The 23220-nt window shown below is 42.9% G+C and overlaps 1 protein-coding gene across 2 annotated transcripts in view; it reads left to right on the plus strand.

Annotated features, from left to right (window-relative positions):
• Window positions 1–22839, plus strand: part of LOC114551161 (histone demethylase UTY) — a 31961-nt gene extending 9122 nt beyond the window's left edge. Inside the window, exons 6-30 of one of the 2 annotated variants that reach the window (XM_028572298.1) lie at window positions 2790–2910; window positions 3913–3967; window positions 4803–4837; window positions 5685–5778; window positions 6474–6600; window positions 7637–7735; window positions 8164–8383; window positions 10260–10397; window positions 12538–12669; window positions 12814–12885; window positions 13018–13125; window positions 13949–14329; window positions 14848–15728; window positions 16865–16994; window positions 17146–17251; window positions 17449–17654; window positions 17780–17841; window positions 18471–18545; window positions 18641–18789; window positions 18895–19009; window positions 19127–19314; window positions 19708–19849; window positions 20285–20411; window positions 20989–21159; window positions 21644–22839. In XM_028572298.1, coding sequence (XP_028428099.1) covers window positions 2790–2910; window positions 3913–3967; window positions 4803–4837; window positions 5685–5778; window positions 6474–6600; window positions 7637–7735; window positions 8164–8383; window positions 10260–10397; window positions 12538–12669; window positions 12814–12885; window positions 13018–13125; window positions 13949–14329; window positions 14848–15728; window positions 16865–16994; window positions 17146–17251; window positions 17449–17654; window positions 17780–17841; window positions 18471–18545; window positions 18641–18789; window positions 18895–19009; window positions 19127–19314; window positions 19708–19849; window positions 20285–20411; window positions 20989–21159; window positions 21644–21667 — 3958 coding nt within the window. In that variant the 3' untranslated portion in view covers window positions 21668–22839. The remainder of the gene's footprint in view (window positions 1–2789; window positions 2911–3912; window positions 3968–4802; window positions 4838–5684; window positions 5779–6473; window positions 6601–7636; window positions 7736–8163; window positions 8384–10259; window positions 10398–12537; window positions 12670–12813; window positions 12886–13017; window positions 13126–13948; window positions 14330–14847; window positions 15729–16864; window positions 16995–17145; window positions 17252–17448; window positions 17655–17779; window positions 17842–18470; window positions 18546–18640; window positions 18790–18894; window positions 19010–19126; window positions 19315–19707; window positions 19850–20284; window positions 20412–20988; window positions 21160–21643) is intronic. The other variant, XM_028572299.1, reaches the window with a different exon arrangement.
• Window positions 22840–23220: the final 381 nt, after the last annotated feature.

Consider the following 23220-nt stretch of genomic DNA (forward strand, 5'->3'; position numbering starts at 1 on the left):
ATCTTTTCTCGTTAGAAGTAGTGGTGTAACGGACCCTAGTTGATCAACACTACGGATCAACGCACAATTCGTAATGAATGTGAACCGCGTTCACCTTCACCCATAATAATGTGAAATGATAAATCTCTATGAAGGGTTGCCGTGAAATGATACAGGTGACGCAATTTTCAGAACGGGGCATTTTAAAATCAGTTGTCTGTTCACGTGAGCGGAGCGGTAGATAGATACGGTCATGGCTACTGGAGGAGCAGAAGAACTAGGGCTGCATGATTATGGCCAAAATGATAATCGCTAATCACAATTATTTTGATCAATATTGAGATGACGATTAATTATCACGATTTGTTGATTTGAACCAAAACAAATGTTATTGTCACATAGGCTAATTAAAACTGCTTTCACATCCATATTGTGCTACATTCCTGCTAATGTACAAATATGTACATCAAAATAAAATAGGTCCTCTTATTCACCAAAATTCATTCCCGTGGAGCCGGGATGCATAAGTACTCTGCCAGTTTTGAGGGTCCTCTTAAAACAATCTCAACACACCTGGCGTAAAACAAATATAAATGGAAGACTGTCCTGTTTATAACTTAAGATTGTAGAGGGGTTCTCCGCAGCGCATACGCTACGTTACACGTGCAATGTAGCCAGCCCGTTTACTGTCGTTGCTGCATGACCGCCTGACGTGTTAGGTCTCATCGCTTCGGTGTGTTCTGTGGCACTTTTTTGACCAACTCGGAGAGACTGATCAGTCCAGCTGCTTTTTCTGCCGAGGGTCAGCCGTCCGGTCAGTGTGTCTGCAGCTTTATGCGGCAACGGCAGTTAAGCATAGGCACCAAAATGACTTAAGTTTGGGGGGAAAGATCGTGGTTTGGATTAAAACCCTCCCAAGGAACACGCATTTCCTGGGTGAGTCATTTGTTTACCCCGGGAAACCGAACTCCGCTTCTCGGCTTGAACGTGCTGTGTTTAATTGCAGCTTTTTAAGTAGTAAATGGAAAGCATTTAAAAAAGAATATTGTTCCCCCTTTTTTGTGCTGATCCGTGACTCAAAACTGTGATCTGAACCGTGAGTTTTGTGATCGGTTGCATCCCTAATTTAAAGCATTGACTCTTTTTTTTTTTTTTTTTTTTTTTTAACCACTTCCACATTAAAGCATTGAATCCTTAATCTTTAAGGCAAGGCAAGGCAGCTTTATTTATATAGCACATTTCAGCAACAGGGCAATTCAAAGTGCTTTACATAAAACATTAAAGAGCAGTTAGAAAACAATTAAAAAACAATAATAAACAAATTAAAAACATTAAAAGACAAGAATAAAATTGATAGTGCAGTATAAGAATAAAAGTTACAGTGCAGTATAAGAAATTAAAGTTAATAAAATAGATTATTTAAAGAAAAGCAACATCAAAAAGATAGGTCTTTAGCTTAGATTTAAAAGAACAGAGTTGCAGCGGACCTACAGGTTTCTGGGAGGAAAATTGACCAGAGCCATTGGACAAACATAAGTATTTATTGATGATGGGAGCAGCGGAATGAATTCCGAAGTGTACAGAAACATTTACAGAGAAAGGCATTCAAACTAATCAGGAGGAAGTTCATCATGCGATGACCCAAAGCACACTGCCAACAAAACAAAGGACTTCATCAGTGGGGGGGGGGGGGAGAAGTGGAAGGTTTTAGACTGGCCAAGTCTATCACCCAATAGAGCATTTCTATCAGAGCATGCATTTCACTGAAGGGAGAAACCCCCCGAAACAAACAAGAACTGAAAGAAGCTGCGGCAAACGCCTGGAATAGCGTCCCAAATGAAGAATGCAACAGTTTGGTGGTGTCGATGAGTCGCAGGCTTGAGGCAGTTATTACAAGCAAGGGCTATGCCACCAAATATGAAATGTTATTTACTTGAAGATTATTTGTTCCTTTACTTTTGCTCACCTAAAAATGCTGTGGTCTAATACAAACGGTGATATGTCCCGAGTTGTTTCACACGTCTAGATGTAAATACCAGGAAATAAAAGCTGAAATTCTGAACTCTTGTCTCATTCATCTTTTGGTCTTAAACCGAAATGTCATCAGTGAGCAACAAAAACAAAGGAATTTGCCTTGCAGTTCCAATACTTTTATATCCAATATATCGTTTCCATGGTAACACCGCAACCAGAGCGGAATCGTCTGTCTTACCTCTCTCTGGACAGATTAAAAAAAAGAAAATTACAGCTATTAGTCTCAACACACAAATAGTGTTCAAGAGGTACTTGCAAATCCAGTATTTTGAAAAGGCCTAGGTCATCCTTCATGCCTGTAACGTTTCTTATATAGCAAGAGCTATACGTCAGTATTTCAGCTACCTCAATAAAAGCAAATGGAGCTTGTACTGGTTAACTTTGTGCTGCGGAATTAGTTTATTAAGCTGCCGTCTGATTGTGAAGCAAGCACTGCAAAACAAGTAGCATATACGGGGTGCTATCTCAGTTACTGTGGAAGGAACAGCTTTAGTGTTCAGTTCAAGATGGCACAAACACAGCGTGACTTGAATGAACACCGACAACAGACTGTGCAGCATCTTGGATTGTGTTCACACCTGTTCTTCTGTTCTCAAAGTCCAGAACAAATAAGAGTTTGCTTTTAGTTGCAGTCCTTGTCAGGGTTCATAGATTTATCACAAACAAACTGGTCCTCGACAATCCAGTCTTATCCTGCGTCTTCTTATGTTTTTATTCCCTCTTTCTATTTGTAATGCCCCCCCTTCTCTTCATCATGTCATCCATTGGTCCCACAGGGCGATCAAAGCATTCCAGGAGGTGCTGTACATTGACCCAGGCTTCTCCCGGGCCAAGGAGATCCACCTACGCCTGGGTCTCATGTTCAAAGTCAACACCGACTATGAGTCAAGCTTAAAGGTAGGTCCAGGTTGATTTCATTTCCTCTAACCAGTAGGGCTGCACGATATGAGGAAAATATGCCATAACGTTGTTGAATATCCCGATAACGATATTACTTGCGATTAAATAAACCGATATTAAAGTGTACTCTGTTTTGAATTTCGGCTGCTTTCAGTATTCTGCCAATAAACAACAAATTGCTTGTTGCATTTAAAACAAATGAAAATGAATAATTTCCAACATTCCCTTATTGAACAAATTGAACATTGAATATAAAAGGCGCCACTAAAAAAAGGAATAGGTTACATTTTAAAGTGCAGTTTTCTACTGATATTTTCTTTCAACTAATACAAGGGGTGGCAGCAGCTTTGGCGTGGCAGTAGCTCAGTCCGTAGGGAGCGGAGTTGGACTGAAGTACGGAGTGTGGACTGGTAGCTGGAGAGATGCCAGTTCACCTCCTGGGCACTGCTAAGGTGCAAGGCACCTGACCCCCAATATGTGCAGCCCTACTAACTAGCAAAATCTTAAACATTTATTGTGCTAATAGAAACCTTAACCTAGCTAGCAAGAGGCTTTACAATGAGGCGTACGAAATAGCTCCCACCGCGACAATGTCACGTAGCTCCTGGCTACTAGTGATAGATAGATAGATAGATAGATAGATAGATAGATAGATAGAGAGTATTATGTATAGGGAGGAATGCAGGATAAGCTGCAAAGATGAATCGATTATTTGTCAACTATTAAAATAACTGGCAACTATTTCAGTTGGAATAAAGTACAAATTCCACTTCTCCATGACCGTAGAGAAGACAAGACATTTGAGGACGTCATCCTGATCTTTGGGAAACACTGATTTTTCACCATTTCCTGACTTTTTATAGCCCAAACAAGTAATCGATTAATTGAGAAAATAGCCACAATGTTAATCAACAATGAAAATAATCGTTAGTTTCAGCCCTAATTGCAGGTTATTCTGTGTGTGTGTTTTTACTGATTTCTACCCATGTTCTCTCACAGCATTTTCAGTTGGCTTTGATTGACTCCAACCCCTGCACTTTGTCCAAAGCTGAAAGTAAGCACCTATCGTATTTATTTTACTCATTTATTTATTTACTTATTAATAAAATACTTTATATTGTAGATGATAGAAATTGTAGACTTACTGACTTGTTAGACCTACAGCAAATATATATGTTTATTTTTTGTTGTTTTATATGCATTACACATTGCATTCCCTTATTTGTTGTGGTATAAATATCCAAACTAGAGCCATTCTCGGACCGCACCACTCACGACAGTCGATCACGGAATGGAAAAGTCCCCTTTTTATCTTCTCAGCCTACAGAGGAAATAGTGGCAGGGAAACTCAAAACATCTTATTGTGTTTGTTTATGTGCAGCTGCTGGGGTTCAGTACTGGCATTATTTGATATGCCACTGCCATCTCATTTCTCCCGCCCGGGTACCTGTTACCTTGGCGACGGCAATATCCATTTTTTGCCCAGCGTCTCGCTGTTTGCCTTTGCCTCACACGTCTGTGTGTGTCGCGCACGCACACACACAGACGTAGCAAGGGCAGCCCCCGTCTTTCTTCCTCTCTCTCTGTCTCTCTTTCGCTCTCTCTCTCGCTCCCTCCCTCCCTCCATCTGCTAAGAGTCACTCAGGCAGCTTAGATCAGACACTGCAGCGCTTCAGACAAAGGAAGGTGCTGCCAGGAGCACAGCTACCTCTCTGGTCTGTTACACTTAATGTAGACAGGCAACCTTGGGTTTCTGACACCTCCTTTATTGACAACGCAGCACTAGTTTTCAAAGACTATGAGGAGAAATAACTTTCAGTAGGGGTGGGAAACCTTTCTTAAATGCTAAATAACCTCAACCTAACGTTTCCTTTTCTTTCCATTTACAGTTCAGTTCCACATTGCTCATTTGTATGAGATTCAGGTAAGTGCTTGCTTTTATTTAACCTGTGTGTTGTCCAGTTGTGCTTTCTCCCAGGGACTCAAGACATTTGTTTGGTTTCTGTCATTTGCAATTGTTAAAAAGAAAATAATAATACGCGCTGCATGTTGATTGAATGTCCAAGGCGATAGCTCATCATAACCCAGGCACCACTCCACCACTGTAAAATCACAGCGCATCTTAATTTGAGGGATAGCCCTGTTTTTTTGTTTTGTATTTTGAACCAGGTGCTGACAAATTGAGGAGGGAGCAGGGTGAGTGGGTGGCATGCGGGAGGGAATAGGAGATTACTGTCAGCCGATCGACAGGGTTGCCACGGAAACAAGTCTCTCTCTCCCCCCCCCCCCTCTCTCTTTTGTATGCTGGTGGTCTCTCTCTTTATGTTCTCTCTTCAGTAGAGAAGTACAGTAGCTCTAGCTGGCTCTGGGAGTAGCAGCGCTTCACAACTAATGTATGTTATTTCATTTTGTTTTGTTTTTTTGTGCTGTGTCAGAACACACACACACTGCATAGAGGTCTCAGACTTAGGTTGCTTGCTGCCTGTGAGCAGCAAGTCTTTGGATGCAAAAGTGTGACTAAATTTGGAGGAGCCATGAAGAATGTTACGATGGCATTCCTGTTTTGTTATGCTGAGCATTAGAGAGGTGAAAAGACAGACAAGAGGGATGACCTGGCAAAAGTCATGGATTGAAATTGAATCCTTGATGCTGTAGAGAACTTCACTCTTTTGTAATCAGTGTTTTTATTTTCTCTTCTCCTCATCCTCTCGTTGTCCCATTACTGTCTTTGACCTTCTATTCCTCACTGCTCCTCCACTCCTCCTATCCAGAAGAGGTACCGGGCTGCCAAGGAGGCCTATGAGAACCTTCTGCAGACGGACGATCTTCCTGCACAGGTGAAGGCCACTACCCTGCAGCAGCTAGGTAAGACCATATGTTTCTAGGGGGACTTCCTTTTCCTGTGAAGCTGAGAAAACTCCTGTCTACCCTCTGTATCAACTAGGGCTGTACAATTAATCGCAATTTTAATGAAATCGCAGGGGGCACAATATTTGGTAATGGCAAAATATGTGTTAAACCATTCTGAAATAAGTATTGTGGTGCTGCAGAGACGTCCCAGCCTAAAAATCGTATCCTACAGACTAAAGAAAACATCTTTGTTTGGTACACAGCATCGCAAAAATCATTTAAATCTTTTTTTAATTTTAATATTTTTTTGAGAATGATACAAAAAGTTGTGCACGTAGTTGCTGGTGCAGGACAAGAGTGAATGTTTAAAGAAGGTAAAGTCTGCACAATAGCTTAACGCGCCGAAAAAATACTTAAATATTAAAAGGCACACAACGTTTCGACCCACAATTTGGCCATCCTCAAGTGGAAGGCCAGAAACGTTTGTGTATTTTGCACTATTAAAGTATTTTTTTCGGAGCATTAAGCTGTTGCGCGGACTTTACCTTCTTTGAACAAAAATTATCATTCCTTCCAATATCGGGAATCCAATCGCAATATCAGTCAAAATAATCACAATTAGATATTTGCCTCTCATCATGCAGCCCTAGTCTCTACAAAGATATATTATTGGTCCTATGAGTCAACAGCGTTTGATTAATGTCTTCCAGGCTGGATGCATCACACAGTGGAACAGCTTGGGGACAGAGCCAGCAGAGACAGCTATGCCATCCAGTGTCTGCAGAAATCTCTGGAGGCCGACCCCAACTCTGGACAGTCCTGGTACTTCCTTGGCAGGTACGTCGCGCACACACACATTTGCAACATCAGAAGGTGATGTCATTTAGCTTTGCAGTGCTTGTGAAATTGGCCAAATAAAAAACAGGGAAGTTATGGTCATGGAAACTTGGTTAAGTATGTAACAAGTAAAAAAAACTGACTCAAACGACATCAATAGACCTTTTTCACTGCAGGCACGTCGACATGTCATTGTAGGAGAAGCACAGGTGTATTCAAAACCATTAATGATGGCTGCATTCCACTTAGGAGAGGTCCTGGTATTGTGACTCACTGAAACAGCTTACTGGGACACTTGATGGAATTGAGCCATCGTTAAGGTTATCAATTTCAGCTGTGCTTTTCCTACTATGACAAGTCAACATATATGCTGTGAAAAAGGTCCATATAGTGGTCCTGGGATTCCCACTGTGTCTTGGAGTAATTGGTGAAAGTTGTGATTTTGTTGAAATAGTTTAGTTGGTCCTGCTCAGGACTTTTGAAAGTGTGGGAAGTTAATTGAAAGGCTTTTTTTTTTTTTTTTTTTTTTTTTTTTTTTCTGGACAATAGTCTAAAGTTATAACATTAAATACTGATGCTCTGAGCCAATCTGTTGGAATCAGGATCTGTCGGGGCCTCTTTTAATTGATCAGGAGATGCTATATAATCCTTGAGCAATTCTTTTAGTATGCCAGCTGTCCAGCATTGTATGTGGTACATAAATGTGATGTGATGAATGGGGGAAACAAACTTGCATCCATCTTACCTCTAATTTTAGTAATTTTAATGTAATGGCAATTCTAATGTTTAATGTTAGCCTGACTTAAATTGAGATCAGGGGGGCAAAGATATAAAAATAAAAAAATAAAAAATAAAAACTTTTAGCACTTGAAATACCATCCCAAAACTTTACAGTATGTTGCATGCAGTCTTATACTATAAAGTTCAAATGGTGATAATGTGTAAAAAAGAAGCTCTATGAATTAGTTATTTGACACATTTGCATCAATGTTTTCCATGTATGTAGCACAACCCTTACAGCCTGTGTCTCCTGCAGGTGCTACTCTAGTATTGGGAAGGTCCAGGACGCCTTCATCTCCTATCGGCAGTCCATAGACAAATCAGAGGCCAGTGCAGATACCTGGTGCTCTATAGGGTAAGGGTCCATATGTTCAGTCAAGGCTGCAGTTACATTCTCTTTTAATAGTGTAAGTGTCTATACGATAGACTGTGGAAATGCATGAATGCAAGCCACTGTTGTCACCTTTCAGGTTTCTGAATGGATATTTTTGGAATGGTCTATATTCTTACCTTTTTATCTTTTGTTTTTCAAATCTATTCACTCATCCTACCTTCATTTTCCCAAATGAACCCCCTGATTCAATCACTTAATTATCCCTTACACTTCCATTTTCCTTTTGCATGAAAAAAAAACCCCATCTTTGTTTATCTTTCCTGTCTATCTTTATCATCAATTCCCCCTTGTCCATTCCTCATTGCTTCCACTCTCTGTACCTCGGTCTTTCTTCCATGCACCCCTTCCTCTTTCCTCACTTTCACCCACCTCCCCACCCCCACCCTTAGGGTGTTGTACCAGCAGCAGAACCAGCCCATGGACGCTCTGCAGGCCTACATCTGCGCCGTGCAACTGGACCACAGCCACGCTGCTGCCTGGATGGATCTGGGCACGCTGTACGAGTCCTGCAACCAGCCGCACGATGCCATTAAGTGCTACATCAACGCCACACGCAGCAAGGGCTGCACCAACACCACCGCGCTAACCCACCGCATCAAATGCCTGCAGGTGGGTGGAGAGAGGAATTTAAAGCAAAAGGTGCCCATACAGTGGCTGTTTTGGATGCAGCTTCAATTTGATAGTCCTATGTATAAGGAGAATGTAACAATAAAAAGATGTTTTGAATGCAGTTGTCTGCCAGCAACCGCATTCAAACGGGTGTGGGACACCTGCAATAATAGAAGCAATTTTACACACACACACACACACACACACACACACACACACACACACACACACACACACACACACACACACACACACACACACACACACACACACACACACACACACACACACACACACACACACACACACACCCAGCCAGCCAGGATATCATTATTTAAAAGTGCCATGTGTCTGGCTCTGCATTAAGGAAACTTGGCCTGCATCACAGCTTTCCTACAATATTTTTGTAGTGTTGTTGGTTTAAAAGTGTTGAGCGAAGAACATCAGTGAAACGCTTAATGACACATGCTGTCATATCATTAACTGACACAGCTGGCTGCTGTTTATGTAATTTGTGCGCTCCACGGGTGTTTTAACAGAGCTCAATTGGCCGTATGTGACAGCTGTTGTACCTGGACAAACAAAGGTTTTGATTTAAATAGCAGATTACAGATCCATCCAAAAATGCCCGGATTAGTTTGGGGCATCACTAATTGAAATTGCTGGCTGCTGTTTGTTTGTTCATGCTGCTCTGGGGTTCACTCGCTCGGACCAGTTTCACTGGCCAGAGGACATGCAATTAGTGCCACAAAATGTAGACAAAGAAAAAAACACTTAACCACAGTTTCTCTCATTATGCCATTTAAAATGCATGCTGAGAAATGCAGAAATACCTTTTTGAAAAAGCACTGGCCAGTGCCAGCTGATGGTTGGCTCCCTTTCTTAACCCTTCTAAAGTTTTAAAGTCCTTTCCTCTAGTAAAGGGAGCAAAGGATGGGTTTTCTTGGTTTCTTCTTCTGCCCTTTGCTGCTCTTTGCTAGCATCCCTGTGCAGCCACAACTGTGTTGAATAAGTCTATATTATTCCACAGGGATGTGATTAGGGTATCCTATTGGGCACAAAGGAAACCTCTTACCTACAAGACCTGAAACCCTACAAGGAGAAAAACCTGAGAAACTGAATCAAGTGTCCAGAATGCAATAAAATGGACCAGGGATCTGTATTTTTGCCTGACTTTTCACCTCCCCATTCTTTCAAGACCTTAACTCATGCCTGGCTGATAGGTATTTGCTCCTTACTGGAACCTCTTTTGTTGTGTATGCTATGCAGCGTAATATAAGAGAAAAGGGGGGGAAAACATGGTAGCACCCTTGAGGAATAATTAATTTCCCTTTTTTATTTTAAGGATTTTTTTTTTTTTTAATCCTTTTGGAGACCGATTGTTTCATGGGGAAGCTAACAATTGCAGACTCAAACTTGCCCTTCCATAGACTTAACAACCGGTGTTTTAACAATCCCCATATCTCATGTGTTAGTTTATTCATCTATATTTTTGTCCAAGCAATGTCATTTTCCTTTACATATGCATGACGGAATGTTACATTTTCCACCAGTTATGTTAGCATAAATCCATGGCATTAAGGCAAGCTCACAGGCTTGTTTTAATGGAATTGTGACTGTCTGGGATTACTGTTACTGAATGTCATTGAGTACCTCCTTGTGTGGTTGATGCTGTACACAACAAAGGTATATTAGCTTGACAAGACACAAGTTTGCATATCGCTTTCAGTTTCCAACCTAGCTTCACTTGTGCTATAACCTATACCTATTTACCATTGCTGATCATTTCCTTGTTTTGAGGTCATCGTTTCCCCCCCAAAAAACCTTGTGTTTTATTATTTTTTTTGTTTTTTCACGTCGTTTTCCATTCCCCTAGGCTCAGTTGAGTAACCCCCAGCTCAGTAGCCTACAGGGTAAAAGTAAAATGCTCCCTCTTATTGAGGAGGCATGGAGTCTACCAATCCCAGCTGAGCTAACCTCCAGGCAGGGAGGCCTGAGCAGTGCACCACAGCAGGTGAGAGACCAGATAGAGCAACTTACACCTCCTCCCCCCCCCCCACCCTCCCTTCCCTTTGACTGAGTGCACACTCGGACACATAAGAACTCAAACACTTAATCGTAATGTACACGCAGACATACCTGCAGGTCAAAAAATGCGCATGCACTGTTGTCCATACTGATGGGTAACACTTGAGCTTAACTCCGCCTTCGTGTGTGTGTGTGTGAGTGTGAATGCAGATGTCTAAAGAAGCCAACAATGCACAAAAAAAATCCCCTATGAATACCTTTTTTTTTTTTTTTTTTCTTTTACTCTAAAATGAATGCTATTACACTCAGATTGGAGACTTTGACTTTTATTGTAAGTGCACTGTTTCTGCTTCAAGGTAACAGAAATTGAATAACAAGTCATTCATCACACTATTTTCAAGTGTAACACGTCCAGGTCATGGCTGCTTTATGGCATCTGTTTTGAACGAGGAGAGGTCCAGCCAAGTGTTGCCCAGTCCTGCACTCCCCTTTTCTTCTCCACAGCACAGTTGTCACTCGGCTTCACCCATCACGCTCAGTTCAAGTAAATCAAAACCAATAAATCGACAAAACACTTGTGCAGGCTTTTGTTAACCCTTTCCCATTCAATTTCCCCTTCTATTTTTCCTGTTTTTAATCTAATTTGGTATTCAGGATTACCCCCTCCCCACCCACCTCCTCCCTGCAGTTCATTCACAAATCCAGTTTTGCACTTTATCTGCTTTGGTTTAGAGCGGGAGAGCTTGCCTTTCTGAACAGATTAAAGTGCTCTAATTCGAAGTCAAGTGGCTGTGTTTATAATTCTCACACTCATTGACGTTTGGCCTTTTTGGATTTTTGACCCTGCCCCAGTGTGATTGGTGAGGTCGTGCTGCCGTAGAGTATACCCCGGCTTCCCATTGGCTCTGTCCATCTTCCTCCCCTTTTCAGTAGTTGACCTTAGATGTCCTGGAGCTGCTCACAAAGCGCCAGCAGCGCCCCCTAGTGTTTCATTACCACTTCACTCATTCATGCCCATCATACTGTAGATGCGAGTAACTCTTGTGTCCGTGTTTGTATGTGATCACTGTTGTGTGCGTGCGTGTGTGTGTGATTGACCTCTAGCATCGTTGATTTATTGGCTTTTACTTGGTGAGAGTCAATTCACTGTGAAACAGATTCCTGTGTGAATGCTTATGGAATGGGGACATTTTGGATAGGGTCAGATGGGACTTCATACATAGCATTTTTTGTTTGCCCTTGTTATTGTAATGCAACATACGTAAATGAAATACTTTTTTTTTTTTTTTTTTATTATTAAATGTAAGTTCTGGTGGAATCAGAATAAGAGACTTCAAAAGACTATAGACATGTAGCAGTATTGAACTTATTTTAAAGGCAGCTATAACAAAACAAAGCAAGCTAATGCTACTTCAGTTTAAAAGCAACAGTGAGGTATTGTTACCAGAGGTAATGGTAAAGCTGTCAGTGTGTGGAATGTGTTTTACCCTTTCTCTTTAAAGGTTGAGTTATGCTATTGTACCCTTAAACCGCTGCAACTGCCTTAAATAGTCAGAACGTGCATTAGGGAATACATGGATTTGCTGTGAAGAATTTATATTAAGAGTCGTTAGGACAACTTTGAGGGCTGCAGGTGTTGTCGTGAAGCAGTAGTGATGATTTTCTACCAGGAGAACTGCCCCGGTCTGTTGTTGCTCTACGAAGTAACTCCCTCAGATACACAGGAATGTTTTTGCTCTGTCCTGCTTGTTTGTTTAAGCGCCAACACAGAATCACAGTATTGCTCTCCTTTTTCTCTTTTTTTTTTTCTTATTCTTCATCCCTTGCTTTGCTTTGCCCTTTGACCACTTCCTCTTGCCATACTGTTTTCTCCCTTTTTGCTACTTGATGAATAAATATTCTTGATTGCTTTTTCCACACTTCCTCCATTTTAATTTTCCATTATTTTTTTTTTTTTTGCCACTTATTTCCCCCCCACTTGCTTTACGCTTTCTTTCTTCTCGCTCTATTCCGACCCCTCCTGTCTTCCATGACCTTTTGTTATGTCCTTTCATTTACGTTCTTTTCCTCCGTGCGTTTCTTTTGCTTCCCCTCTGCCTGCGCTCCCGCCATGCTCTCCCCTCCAGGCTTGTAAGCCCAATCACAGTGCAGAAGGTGGGGGCTCGGGTCAGACTCTGCCCCCTCACGTGGGCCCGCTGGGCCAAGCAGAGGACCAGTCCTGCCCCGCCAAGAGGAGGAGAGCCTCCAGCCCTGCCAAGGTAAATACCACAGTGACGGCGTCATTTAACTGCTGCTTTCCTCCTTAGAGCAGGCAGAGGCAGAGTTACAGTCATGCAGTTTAATCTGTACTCTGTCCTTAACTAGTTCTTTTACACCTTACATGTTATGCATGTGTTTTTCAGGGCGATTCATGGGTCAGTAACCCACCACAGCAGCCAGTTCCCAACTGGTACCTCTCCCCGCAGAAATTACAGGTTAGTAATAGCTCTAATCTCATATTTAACTTAATTTTATTAACTCTGCTTTTACGTGAACTCTTTTTTTTTTTTTTTTTTTTTTTTTTTTTTTTTTTTTTTTTTTTTTTTTTTTTTGCTGTCCGTCTTCAGGTGCTGGAACAGATGCGGAGTAACCGGGCCAGCCTGAAGCCCCAACAGCTTCAGATGTTGGGGCAGCTGGAGGCTCAGCTCGCCATGATGCAGCAGCACCAGCACCAGGTAAAGACATCTCTGGTCTCACACACACACACACACACACACACACACACACACACACACACACACACACACACACACACACACACACAGCCTGGATATCATTATTTGAAAGTGCCATGTGTCTGGCTCTGCATTAAGGAAACTTGGCCTGCATCACAGCTTTCCTACAATATTTTTGTAGTGTAGTTGGTTTAAAAGTGTTGAGCGAAGAACATCAGTGAAACGCTTAATACACGCTTACACCTACCTACCTACCTACCTACCTACCTACCTACCTTGGTCTAGCATTCACTGTTCCTGTCAGGTTCAAACAAGGCCTAGTACTGATGAATCGGCATGTGTTTACTCTCATAAACTGCCATTTCCATATATGATGCACATCGGGACCCATGAATGCTTGCACAAAATATGTTTTACATGTACGTGTGTGCATGAAGATCGTTGCTCGTATTATGTGTGCCACTACATGACATTTCCACAGTAATGTGGAAGACACTGCATGATCTATGATCCTACTGTGGCATTCAGACTTGATGTAAGCTTGTCAAATCCTTTTCAGTGTGTTGTGACACGCGTAGGCATTCAATTGTTGTGGTTTGGCACATAATACGGTGCAAGTAAGAGCAGGAAAGTTAAAACCTATAGACCGATAAGAATGTTAACCTCGATTGTGTTTTTCTAACGGACTCTGAATTGTCTATGGGTGGTAGAGTTCACCCGTCAGGTTTTAACCAACAATAAATGACACAAGATTCAACAAGTTTCAAGCTTTAATTACAGTTAAACTGTAGTGTTTTATGGTTGTCATCTTTTCCATTTATAGATGAGACAGAATGCCTCAGGAGGTCAGGTGCGCCCCTCTCTCCCCAACGGCCCCACCACAAACTCCCTCCCCTCCCCTAACCCCAGCCTCCACCCCACCCGGCCCCACCTGGGACCCCAGCGGCCCCTGTGCCCGCCTCAGCCACTGGCCAATGGGCCCGTGGGCCCTGGGACACATGGACACTTAGACTCCCTCCCTGTGGGTGTTAGTAGTAACAGTAGTAATAATCAGCCAGGGCCCATAGCCACAGGACCCAACGGAGACGTGCCTTACCTGCAACCTGCCGGCAGCGGCGGCGCAGCACTGCTACCTCACACCTGCACAAGCACGCAAACACAGGACGCCACGCCGCACCAGGCCCTGCACCTAAACTCCTCTCAGGTTAGACATCACTCACTGTTCAGCTTTTTTCAGTGCCTGTGACAGAGCATCCACACATCCCAAAAAAGTAAAGCTCCCTCTGGCAGGTTCTCCAAACCTCAGCTAAGTAATGGATAATGATGTAATTAATATAATTTATTATAATTTATAAAATAGTTTCATCCTGCTGTCTTACTTGGCTTGTAAAAACTCATCATGGATCAAAACAAATGTCCCTCCCATGAGACTGTAAATGAAAGTGTGCAGGAATTCTTACGCATTCTATCTTCAATGTCTGGTACAGAGCCAAGATATGTACGTAGCACATGTAAGAATAGAAAAGGGTCCCAACTCATATTTTATGCTTCTATTTATTAAGTAACAGTGTCTCAATTCTCCCAACAAAGGATCATTAGGTATATGCCTGGCAAAATGTTGTGAATATGGTAACTTAATTATTAATAATGACATCCAATACAAGTCGCCCCGCCTGGACTTTCTGCTTTCCCTCATTAACAGTTGCTCTCTTCTTCTTTTAGGGGCTTCAGAAGGGGTGTGTTCCACATGGCTCCAGTAGTGAGGGGACCCTCTCTCACCCCCAGACGCCCAACTCCATCGCCCCTGTGCACCCCAACAATCAGGTTGGACATTCCACTAACGCCCCATCGCCACGACAGCAGGCCCACAACCACCTCCCGTCCCCTCCCTCCCTCCCCCACTCCTCTACCTCAGGTGGAGCAGCACCCGGTGCGTCCGCTACCAAAGATAGCAACACCACAGCCGCCCTCGTCACGGCAGCCGCGTCCCTCGGCAATGGGGGCTCCGAGGGCAAGACGCCATCGCCCCAGCCATCATCTGATGGCAAAGTGGCGCAGGCAGATGGCCTGGCCAATCACGTACACTCGGGGGAGGGCAAGGTGGCAGAAGGTGGCGAGAAGCCGAGCCTTAGCGCAGACAATCCTAGACTATCTGCCCTGCTGGAAGGCGGGAAGTACCCTGTGGGGGGTGAGGGGCCGTCACAGGGGACCTCATCCGCAGCATCCACCACGTCCGAGTCCCACAAGAAAATCAACAACATCCACCCGGCCGTCCTGCCCTCCACCCCCCACGCGCAGGGCAGCTCGGCCGCCTCCTCGCCCATCTCCGCCATATCCACCGCCACGCCCTCCCCCAAATCCTCCGAACACACCCAAACAGGCGTCCACAGTCCCGCTATCGCCGCAACATCTACCGCACCTGCCGTAAACGGTAACGGCAAAGCGGGTATCTCCGAGGACTCTCAAAGCCCGCTGAAGGCGGAGCCGCCCGCTGTCACCAGTCTCAAAGCTACACCTCCACACGGACACAGTTCCTCATCATCGTCCTCGTCATCTTCAATATCCATCTACCCCAGCTCCACAGACGTGCTGAAGGCCTGCAGGTAAGACTGAAATCTTTTGTTTTTTTCTTTCACATCGTGGTGTCCCGCAGATGCACTCAGACAGCATCCTGCCGGCCCCGTTTAATTCTTGGCAGGAATAATTGCTCTTAGCAAGGAACTTACGGTGTGGACAAAAGATCGAACACAGTCGGGCCATAACAGAGCTTTAGGTAAACAAGACCTGCACTAGATTTACAGCATGTGGCAAATTCTCTTTTTGTAACATCCTGCACACTCAGGCAGGGTTTTAAAATCTAGTCTGAGTGGATACATTCTGACAGGGACAAGACTTTAGTAATGCGTACAACTGGAAAATGGTCTTGATTAGTGGAAATGGGTGTATGAATATGAAGCCTGGAAACGTGTGCACCTCACATACTGACAAATGTTGGTTATGGCGCGTCACATGCGACATTTAAAACCCATTTACTAAATGCTTTGTACTGTAAATGTACTTTGTTTTTTTTCTAATAGATAGAAAGGATGACTGGACTGTTTGATATATCCCTTGCCTGTTTTCCAAAATGTTACAGGTCTGAAGTTGAGTTTGGTACTCAGTTGTTGCTTGCTCTGTGTGTTATGGTAACAATAGTTTGTGAGATGAATCTATCAGAGAGTTAAAAGGCTTCCGCTGTATATTAAATGGTGCATGTGAGAGAGACGTAGCAGTTGAACAGTGTGGTTTGTTTTGAAGATGTCTCCTCCCAGTGGAATTTCAGAGTAACTACAGAACCACAGGCAAATTATTATGTAACTGTAAACGACACCGAAGGCTACTGGGCAGTCTTGTTGCCATGCCCATATTATTTAGGGCAGATTATTCAGTTGAATAAATTCCTCCCATTTGGTTGCGCTTCTTTTATCACATGGAAATGAATTCTACCCTGTTTTACATATGATTGGTCAAATGTGGCATCACCATTCATATAGTTAAGATTATTCCGTTAAATGGACTGCTGAGGAGTATTGGTAGATAAGATCTGAGGTAGGACAGCAAGTCTACTAAGTATTATTTACTGGTGTGTTATTTCCCCATCGGTCTGTTGTTCCTTGCCCCGTTTATATTCTGTGTTGTATCACTACTGCTGCTGTCACTTCAAACCTTCTCTGCATTGTGTGTGTGTGTGTGTGTGTAGGAACCTGGGGAGGAATGGTCTCTCCAACAGCAGTATCCTCCTCGATAAGTGCCCCCCACCCCGGCTGCCCCCTCCACCCTCACCAGCCCTGCCCAAAGACAAGCTCAACCCCCCCACACCCAGCATCTATGTGAGTATTACCCAGGGGGCCGCCAAGCTACTTTTAAGATGACCTAAAAGTGTTTAAGTATTATTAAGGATATTTGTTTCCGTTACCTGATGAGTCTTGTTCATTAAAGCAGGTGGTCATAGTGCTATATGATATCCTTTAACTTCAACAGCTGGAGAACAAGAGGGATGCTTTCTTCCCCCCACTGCACCAGTTCTGCACAAACCCCTCCAACCCCGTCACTGTCATCAGAGGACTGGCTGGAGCACTCAAACTGGGTAAATGCTTTGTTTACTATATGTAATGAATGTATTTTTCCCATAAATATATACAGTACCAGTCAAACGTTTGGACACGCTTTCTCATTCACTCGAATGGGAAAGCGTGTCCAGACTTTTGACTGGTACTGTGTCCATCCCAAAGCTGTGAGTATTTTAATTACTTGTGTCCTTCTGTGGCGTCCGTTTCTCTGCAGACTTGGGTCTGTTCTCCACAAAGACGTTGGTAGAGGCCAACCCGGAGCACCTGGTGGAGGTCTGGACTCAGCTCTCTCAGCCCGCTGATGAGAACTGGGACCCGGCCGGCACCAAGAAAATGTGGCGCTGTGAAAGCGCCCGCGCCCACGCCACCATCGCCAAATACGCGCAGTATCAGGCTGCTTCCTTCCAGGAATCCCTACGGGTCAGTGATGCTTTATCTGCGTTCTCCGGATTCCACTGAATCTAAACTTCTAAGGATACAGAAACATATATATATTTATTTGTTAGCATTCTGCTGGCTTATTGCGTTTTCTGTTTTGGTTTCAGGAGGAAAATGAGAAGAAGGCACTAAAGGAGCCCTCGGACACAGAGCCAGCGTCAGCAGAGAGGTACCTAATGTTGTTCTTTCTGTTAAGTTACCTTTACGTTGATTGTTTAGCCCCATTAGAAAGCTTCAGGCTCTAATATATTATTTGGACAGATACAGTGTTTCCTTTAGGATTTTTTTTAGCAGTGGGGGCAGGTCCAAACACCCCCACCTTTTTCTGACGAGTGACCGCGCAATTCTCCGACATGCGCTCTAACAATGCAGCCCTATTTCTGATACCGTGGGGTTCAGAAATGTTGCTGTGGGGGGCCGCCACGGTCAAATCAACATAGAGGAAACACTGAGATAGTCTAGCTAGCTGTCTCACTGTACCCTGCAGAGATCTGAGGAGCAGTCAACAATAGTCCTCATAAATCTAATAAGTTTAAAATTCCAACAACAAAGCTGAAGTTAACGGACATCGGCGAAAATACGTTCATCCGGCGGAATTTCCTGTGGCACCGGAGCAATTCCGGAAGTGGAAGGTCGGGGATATATACTAGGTTTAGCTTAATTGCATTATGTTTTGAGAAATGGTTTTGAAATCGCATCAAAATCCAGTCTCAAATGTATAAACGCAAGATAATTGAGCACATTAAACATACCAGATGTGGCTAATTGTAAAGTGTGTGTTTGTGTCTGTGTCTTCAGTGTTGCACGCAAAAGAAGGGGACCCCTAAAGCACATCAAGTTTGGAACCAACATTGATGTGTCTGACGAAAGGAAGTGAGTATGGCTCTGGATTTGTTGCCTAAGCTTTGACACACTCAGCCCAGAACATTTTGATTTCATGACACCTTGTCTATCCCACTCTCTTCCAGGTGGAAACAACAACTCCAGGAGCTCAGTAAACTGCCGGCCTTCGCTCGAGTCGTATCGGCCGGCAACCTGCTCAGCCATGTGGGCCACACCATCCTGGGCATGAACACAGTTCAGCTCTACATGAAAGTCCCCGGGAGCAGGATAGCAGGTTAATACACACACTCGCGCTTAACTTTTGTGCATAAGTTTTGGTGTGTGGATTACTACATTTTAAGTATTATTTTTTTTTTTTTTTTTTTGTATGTCTCTCCAGGTCACCAGGAACACAATAACTTCTGTGCAGTCAACGTTAACATCGGACCGGGAGACTGTGAATGGTTTGCTGTACCAGAGCCCTACTGGGGAGTGATGAGCAACTTCTGTGAAAAGTAAGATACTCTGGACAAAGGTCTAAAGATAGAGGGTGTCTTATGCTGTACAGATCTTCCCCCCGACCCCGCTGTTCCTATATCCATCACAACCGTCTTTCCCTGTCACACCTCCAGGAACAACATCAACTTCCTGATGGGCTCGTGGTGGCCCAACCTGGAGGACCTGTACGAGGCAGACGTGCCCGTCTATCGGTTCATCCAGCGCCCCGGCGACCTGGTGTGGCTCAACACCGGCACCGTCCACTGGGTGCAGGCCATTGGCTGGTGCAACAACATCGCCTGGAACGTTGGACCGCTCACCGGTACGCCTGGGATTTTGGGTTAATGTTAATGTTACTCAAGTGTCTAGAGGACTGATTGTCTGTCTGTTTTTGAACACATCCCTGCATATGATTCCCCCCCCTTCCTGACCTTTACTGTGATGTTTGAAATGGTTTTCTGCTGATTGGTGACCTTTTTAGCTGATCTGAACTGAGCTGATTACTGCAGGATCTTATTCCCCGTCTAGAACCGAGGCATTTTTCCGCTGTCTGTATGATGGCAGGAATACACTTGCGTATTAACCGGTGCACCCGTTTACGCTCTCAACCTGTGATGCTTCTTTTCTTTGCGATGGCATCTTTTGAGTGCATTTAAACATCTGGTTTCTTGTGTTCGTGTCAAGTAACTTGCAGTACGTTTTTTTCCTTTTTCAGCCCACCAGTACAAGCTGGCCGTGGAGCGCTACGAGTGGAATAAGCTCCAGAGTGTCAAGTCCATGGTTCCCATGGTGCACCTCTCCTGGAACATGGCACGCAACATCAAAGTGTCCGACCACAAGCTGTTTGAGATGATTAAGTAAGTCGTCAAATCCTTCAGCTGTTTGTTTGTATTATATGTAGGGCTGGGTACCAAATTCAATACGTCAACACTTTATTTGTACACTTCCAATTATCACATAAAACAATCGTATTCTCTATTTTACAAATAACCATAGAGAAACAATCCCAACAAAAGAGAGACAAAGACAGACCAAACCCAAAATCATCCTGATAGACTTGTCACAGACAACAGATGGACAAAAGATTAAAAAAAAAAAAAAAAATAAAAAAAGTGCACCTAACATTCCTTATTACAGGTGTAAACATTCAGAGTTCCAGTTCCAGACCAGGTCAATTGTTCAAATATGTTATCAGAGGGTCCCAGGTTTTGTAGGATCTGTTGATGGAACTGTTGAGGGTATTTTTTCTATTTTTATTTTTATAAATCTGACACAATGCATTCTTGTCACAGGTACTGCTTGCTGCGGACGTTGAAGCAGTGCCAGTGGGTAAAGGAAGCCTTGGCAACATCAGGCAAGGAAACGGTGCTGAGGCCGAGGACCAGGGACGAGCCGGCCCACTACTGCACCATCTGTGAGGTCAGTAAGCACACATTTCCGCATCAGGTGTGAATTTGAACAGGATTTGACATTTCTTTCACTGGATAATCAGCTCACACTTATTTTTCTAGTATAAAATAATTGTCTTGTTTTTTTAACTGCGGACATTCTTAATGTGCCGTGCATATTGGAGTAGAACCAAATGTATTTTTCCACTGATTGTGTCTCTCTGCTGGTCTGAATCTAATAATTTGAAATCATTAAAACCATGTGATCTGCCGGTCCATTATCATTGAATTAAAGGCCGACTCCGTTTATGTTTGAGCTAATTAATGGGTATGCGATTTGATTCATTTGAATGCAGGGCTTTCTAGCGTTTAGCAGCAATGTGTCCATATCCAATTAAATGTCTGCTGTCATTGTGACCTAGAAATTGGTCTATTGTTGACTGTTTGTGGAGCAGTTTCAGGATTTGTCTCTACATGACATCATCCCTGCAGCCTCTGCTGTTCAGCTCAGAGTTTTATTAGAACTAAAAATTGAAGCCATTCAGTTTGTGCCACACCTTTTTTTTATTTTTATTTTTTTTATACGTTTGTTTATGCACACTCTGCAGGTGGAGGTGTTCAACCTGCTGTTTGTGCGCCGCGAGCTCCTGTCCAAGAAGCAGTACGTGGTCCACTGTCAGGATTGTGCCAGGAAAGGCAGCGCCACGCTGGACAACTTTGTGGTGCTGGAACAGCACAGGATGGAGGACCTGATGCAGGTCTACGACCAGTTCACATTAGTAAGTCACCAGACTGATGGAGAGCAACTCAAAGCGCTTTTTTCTTTCAAACTGAAGGAAAGTTCCAGTACATTTATGTGAATCAACCGAACAAATATTTATCTGAAATTTGAATTAAAATGAAGACGACTATATGCTATGGAGTGCGGTTAGTCAGCAAGTCTTCTTTCCACCCAAACAAAAACTAGTGGTTACTCAATGGTAGCCAATGAATCAGTTAACTCAACTTATATATAATTTCAAACCGTGATCATGCACCGAGATTTTGTAAGTCTGTGGAAGTTGTTTTTCATACCATATTATGCCAATAAACGTATACATTTTGACTTTTTGGTGATCAGGTATATGTGCAATACAACTTGCTAATAAAAGTGATTTGAAATTACACAGCTTTTTCTATATGGTATACGTACATGTTGAGTACAAAGGCATCAAGCTGATGAATTCAGTGACTTGACTTCTCGTGTATGCTCTTCCTCCCCAGGCCCCTCCTCTTCATTCATCTTGACATTAGGTGTCAATTCTTTCTTCTTCTGCTGTGGAGCCATTTACAGGAACTTGTATTAAGATTAAAAAAAAAAAAAAAAAAAAAAAGAACAAACATCTACATACGCGGACCATTTCTGATATTCAGGAAAGCCAAGGCCGTCTCCCCACCCTCACCACCGCCCCTCCCATTATGGCTGGTCTCCATAGCGACGGCTGGAGGCTGAGGCGGCCGAGTGTGTCTGTCTATGCAACCTGTTTGAAGTGCTGGGGCCTGGCCCTTCCAGAGGGGTGCGCCACCGAGCTCGCTCACAGGACTTGTTTCTCCCTTCTCCCTTTCCCCCGCCTCCCAGCCCCCTCTAGTGACAATGGTTCAGCCCTGTTTTAATGGAGGACTTAATCAAAAACGGTTGGGAAAGGGGGACGAGGAGGAGTGGGATTCTTAATGCGTGATAAAAAATGTTTTGTAGATACTTGTTAACTGTCACAACTGGCAACACCACCCGTAAAAGACTACTGACTTGACAAGCTTTCTCTCTCTCCCTTCTTTTGTTTTCCTATTCTGGTAACAGGATAAAATGTTGGCTTTGATTTATAGAATTTTCCCAAATGTTCTTCAGTTTTCCTTCTAAGGAGCACTAGCCTAACTGGTCTTTTCTATGGTAGATAGTAATTTTAAGACTCTTTGGACAGCAAAATCTCCAAAAAAAATTTGTAATGTGAAGAGTTAAGGTGATTTTTCTTTTCTTCATTTTTTTTTTCTTTTCTTACAGCTTTTGTTTTATCTTTGTCTTGTTCTTTTCAAAACTGTTTCTTAGGTAAAAAAAGGAAAAATCTAGGGAAAAAAAAAAAACTTACTAGCCAAGTCACAAAGAGAATGGGTTGCACATAGACTTATGAAATAAAGTTTAATTTGTGATTTTTGTTTTGTTTCTAATCTTGATGTAAATTTACACTATTTATAAATACATATTTATTGCTTGAAAATATTTGTTGATGGAATGCTGTTATTTTTTCCAGAGTACCTGCCATTAAATTTGAAGGAGTTTTGTCATTTTAACACAACTCCTTTTACATTTTCTATATATAAATAAAATTGCTTAGCAAGCATTGTACAGAAACGGACATTTAAAATTGTTTTATTGTTTGAAGAATGTTTTATGATGAGTCAATAAACACAAAGTTGTCAAATTATCCATGCTTTTTGGTTCCTCAAACATGCCACAATACTTTCATATAATCATTTGATATCGTCCTTTACAGTAAATAACAAACATTTTGTAAATTAGGCATTGATGTGAATGAGTATAGGCCTGAAACCCAGCAGACAATGTAGCTGTAGACTGACACACACAGAATCCTACACTGAATGCCAGGTCCAGAACTTACCCAGTATCTTAAAATGTAATTTTTTATTTTTTACATGCGTCTAGGATAAACTCTGTTGAAGGCGTTTCTCTTCACAGTGGGTGGGCTTTCAAATAATTTCTTTGAAATTTAAAAGCTGCATGGCAGAAAAGATCACAAGGAGAGTGGGTGAAATACACATGGAAATCACTGATGGAAAAGAATTCC

This window comes from Perca flavescens, chromosome 24 (assembly GCF_004354835.1).
Source record: "Perca flavescens isolate YP-PL-M2 chromosome 24, PFLA_1.0, whole genome shotgun sequence".
Lineage (NCBI taxonomy): Eukaryota > Metazoa > Chordata > Actinopteri > Perciformes > Percidae > Perca > Perca flavescens.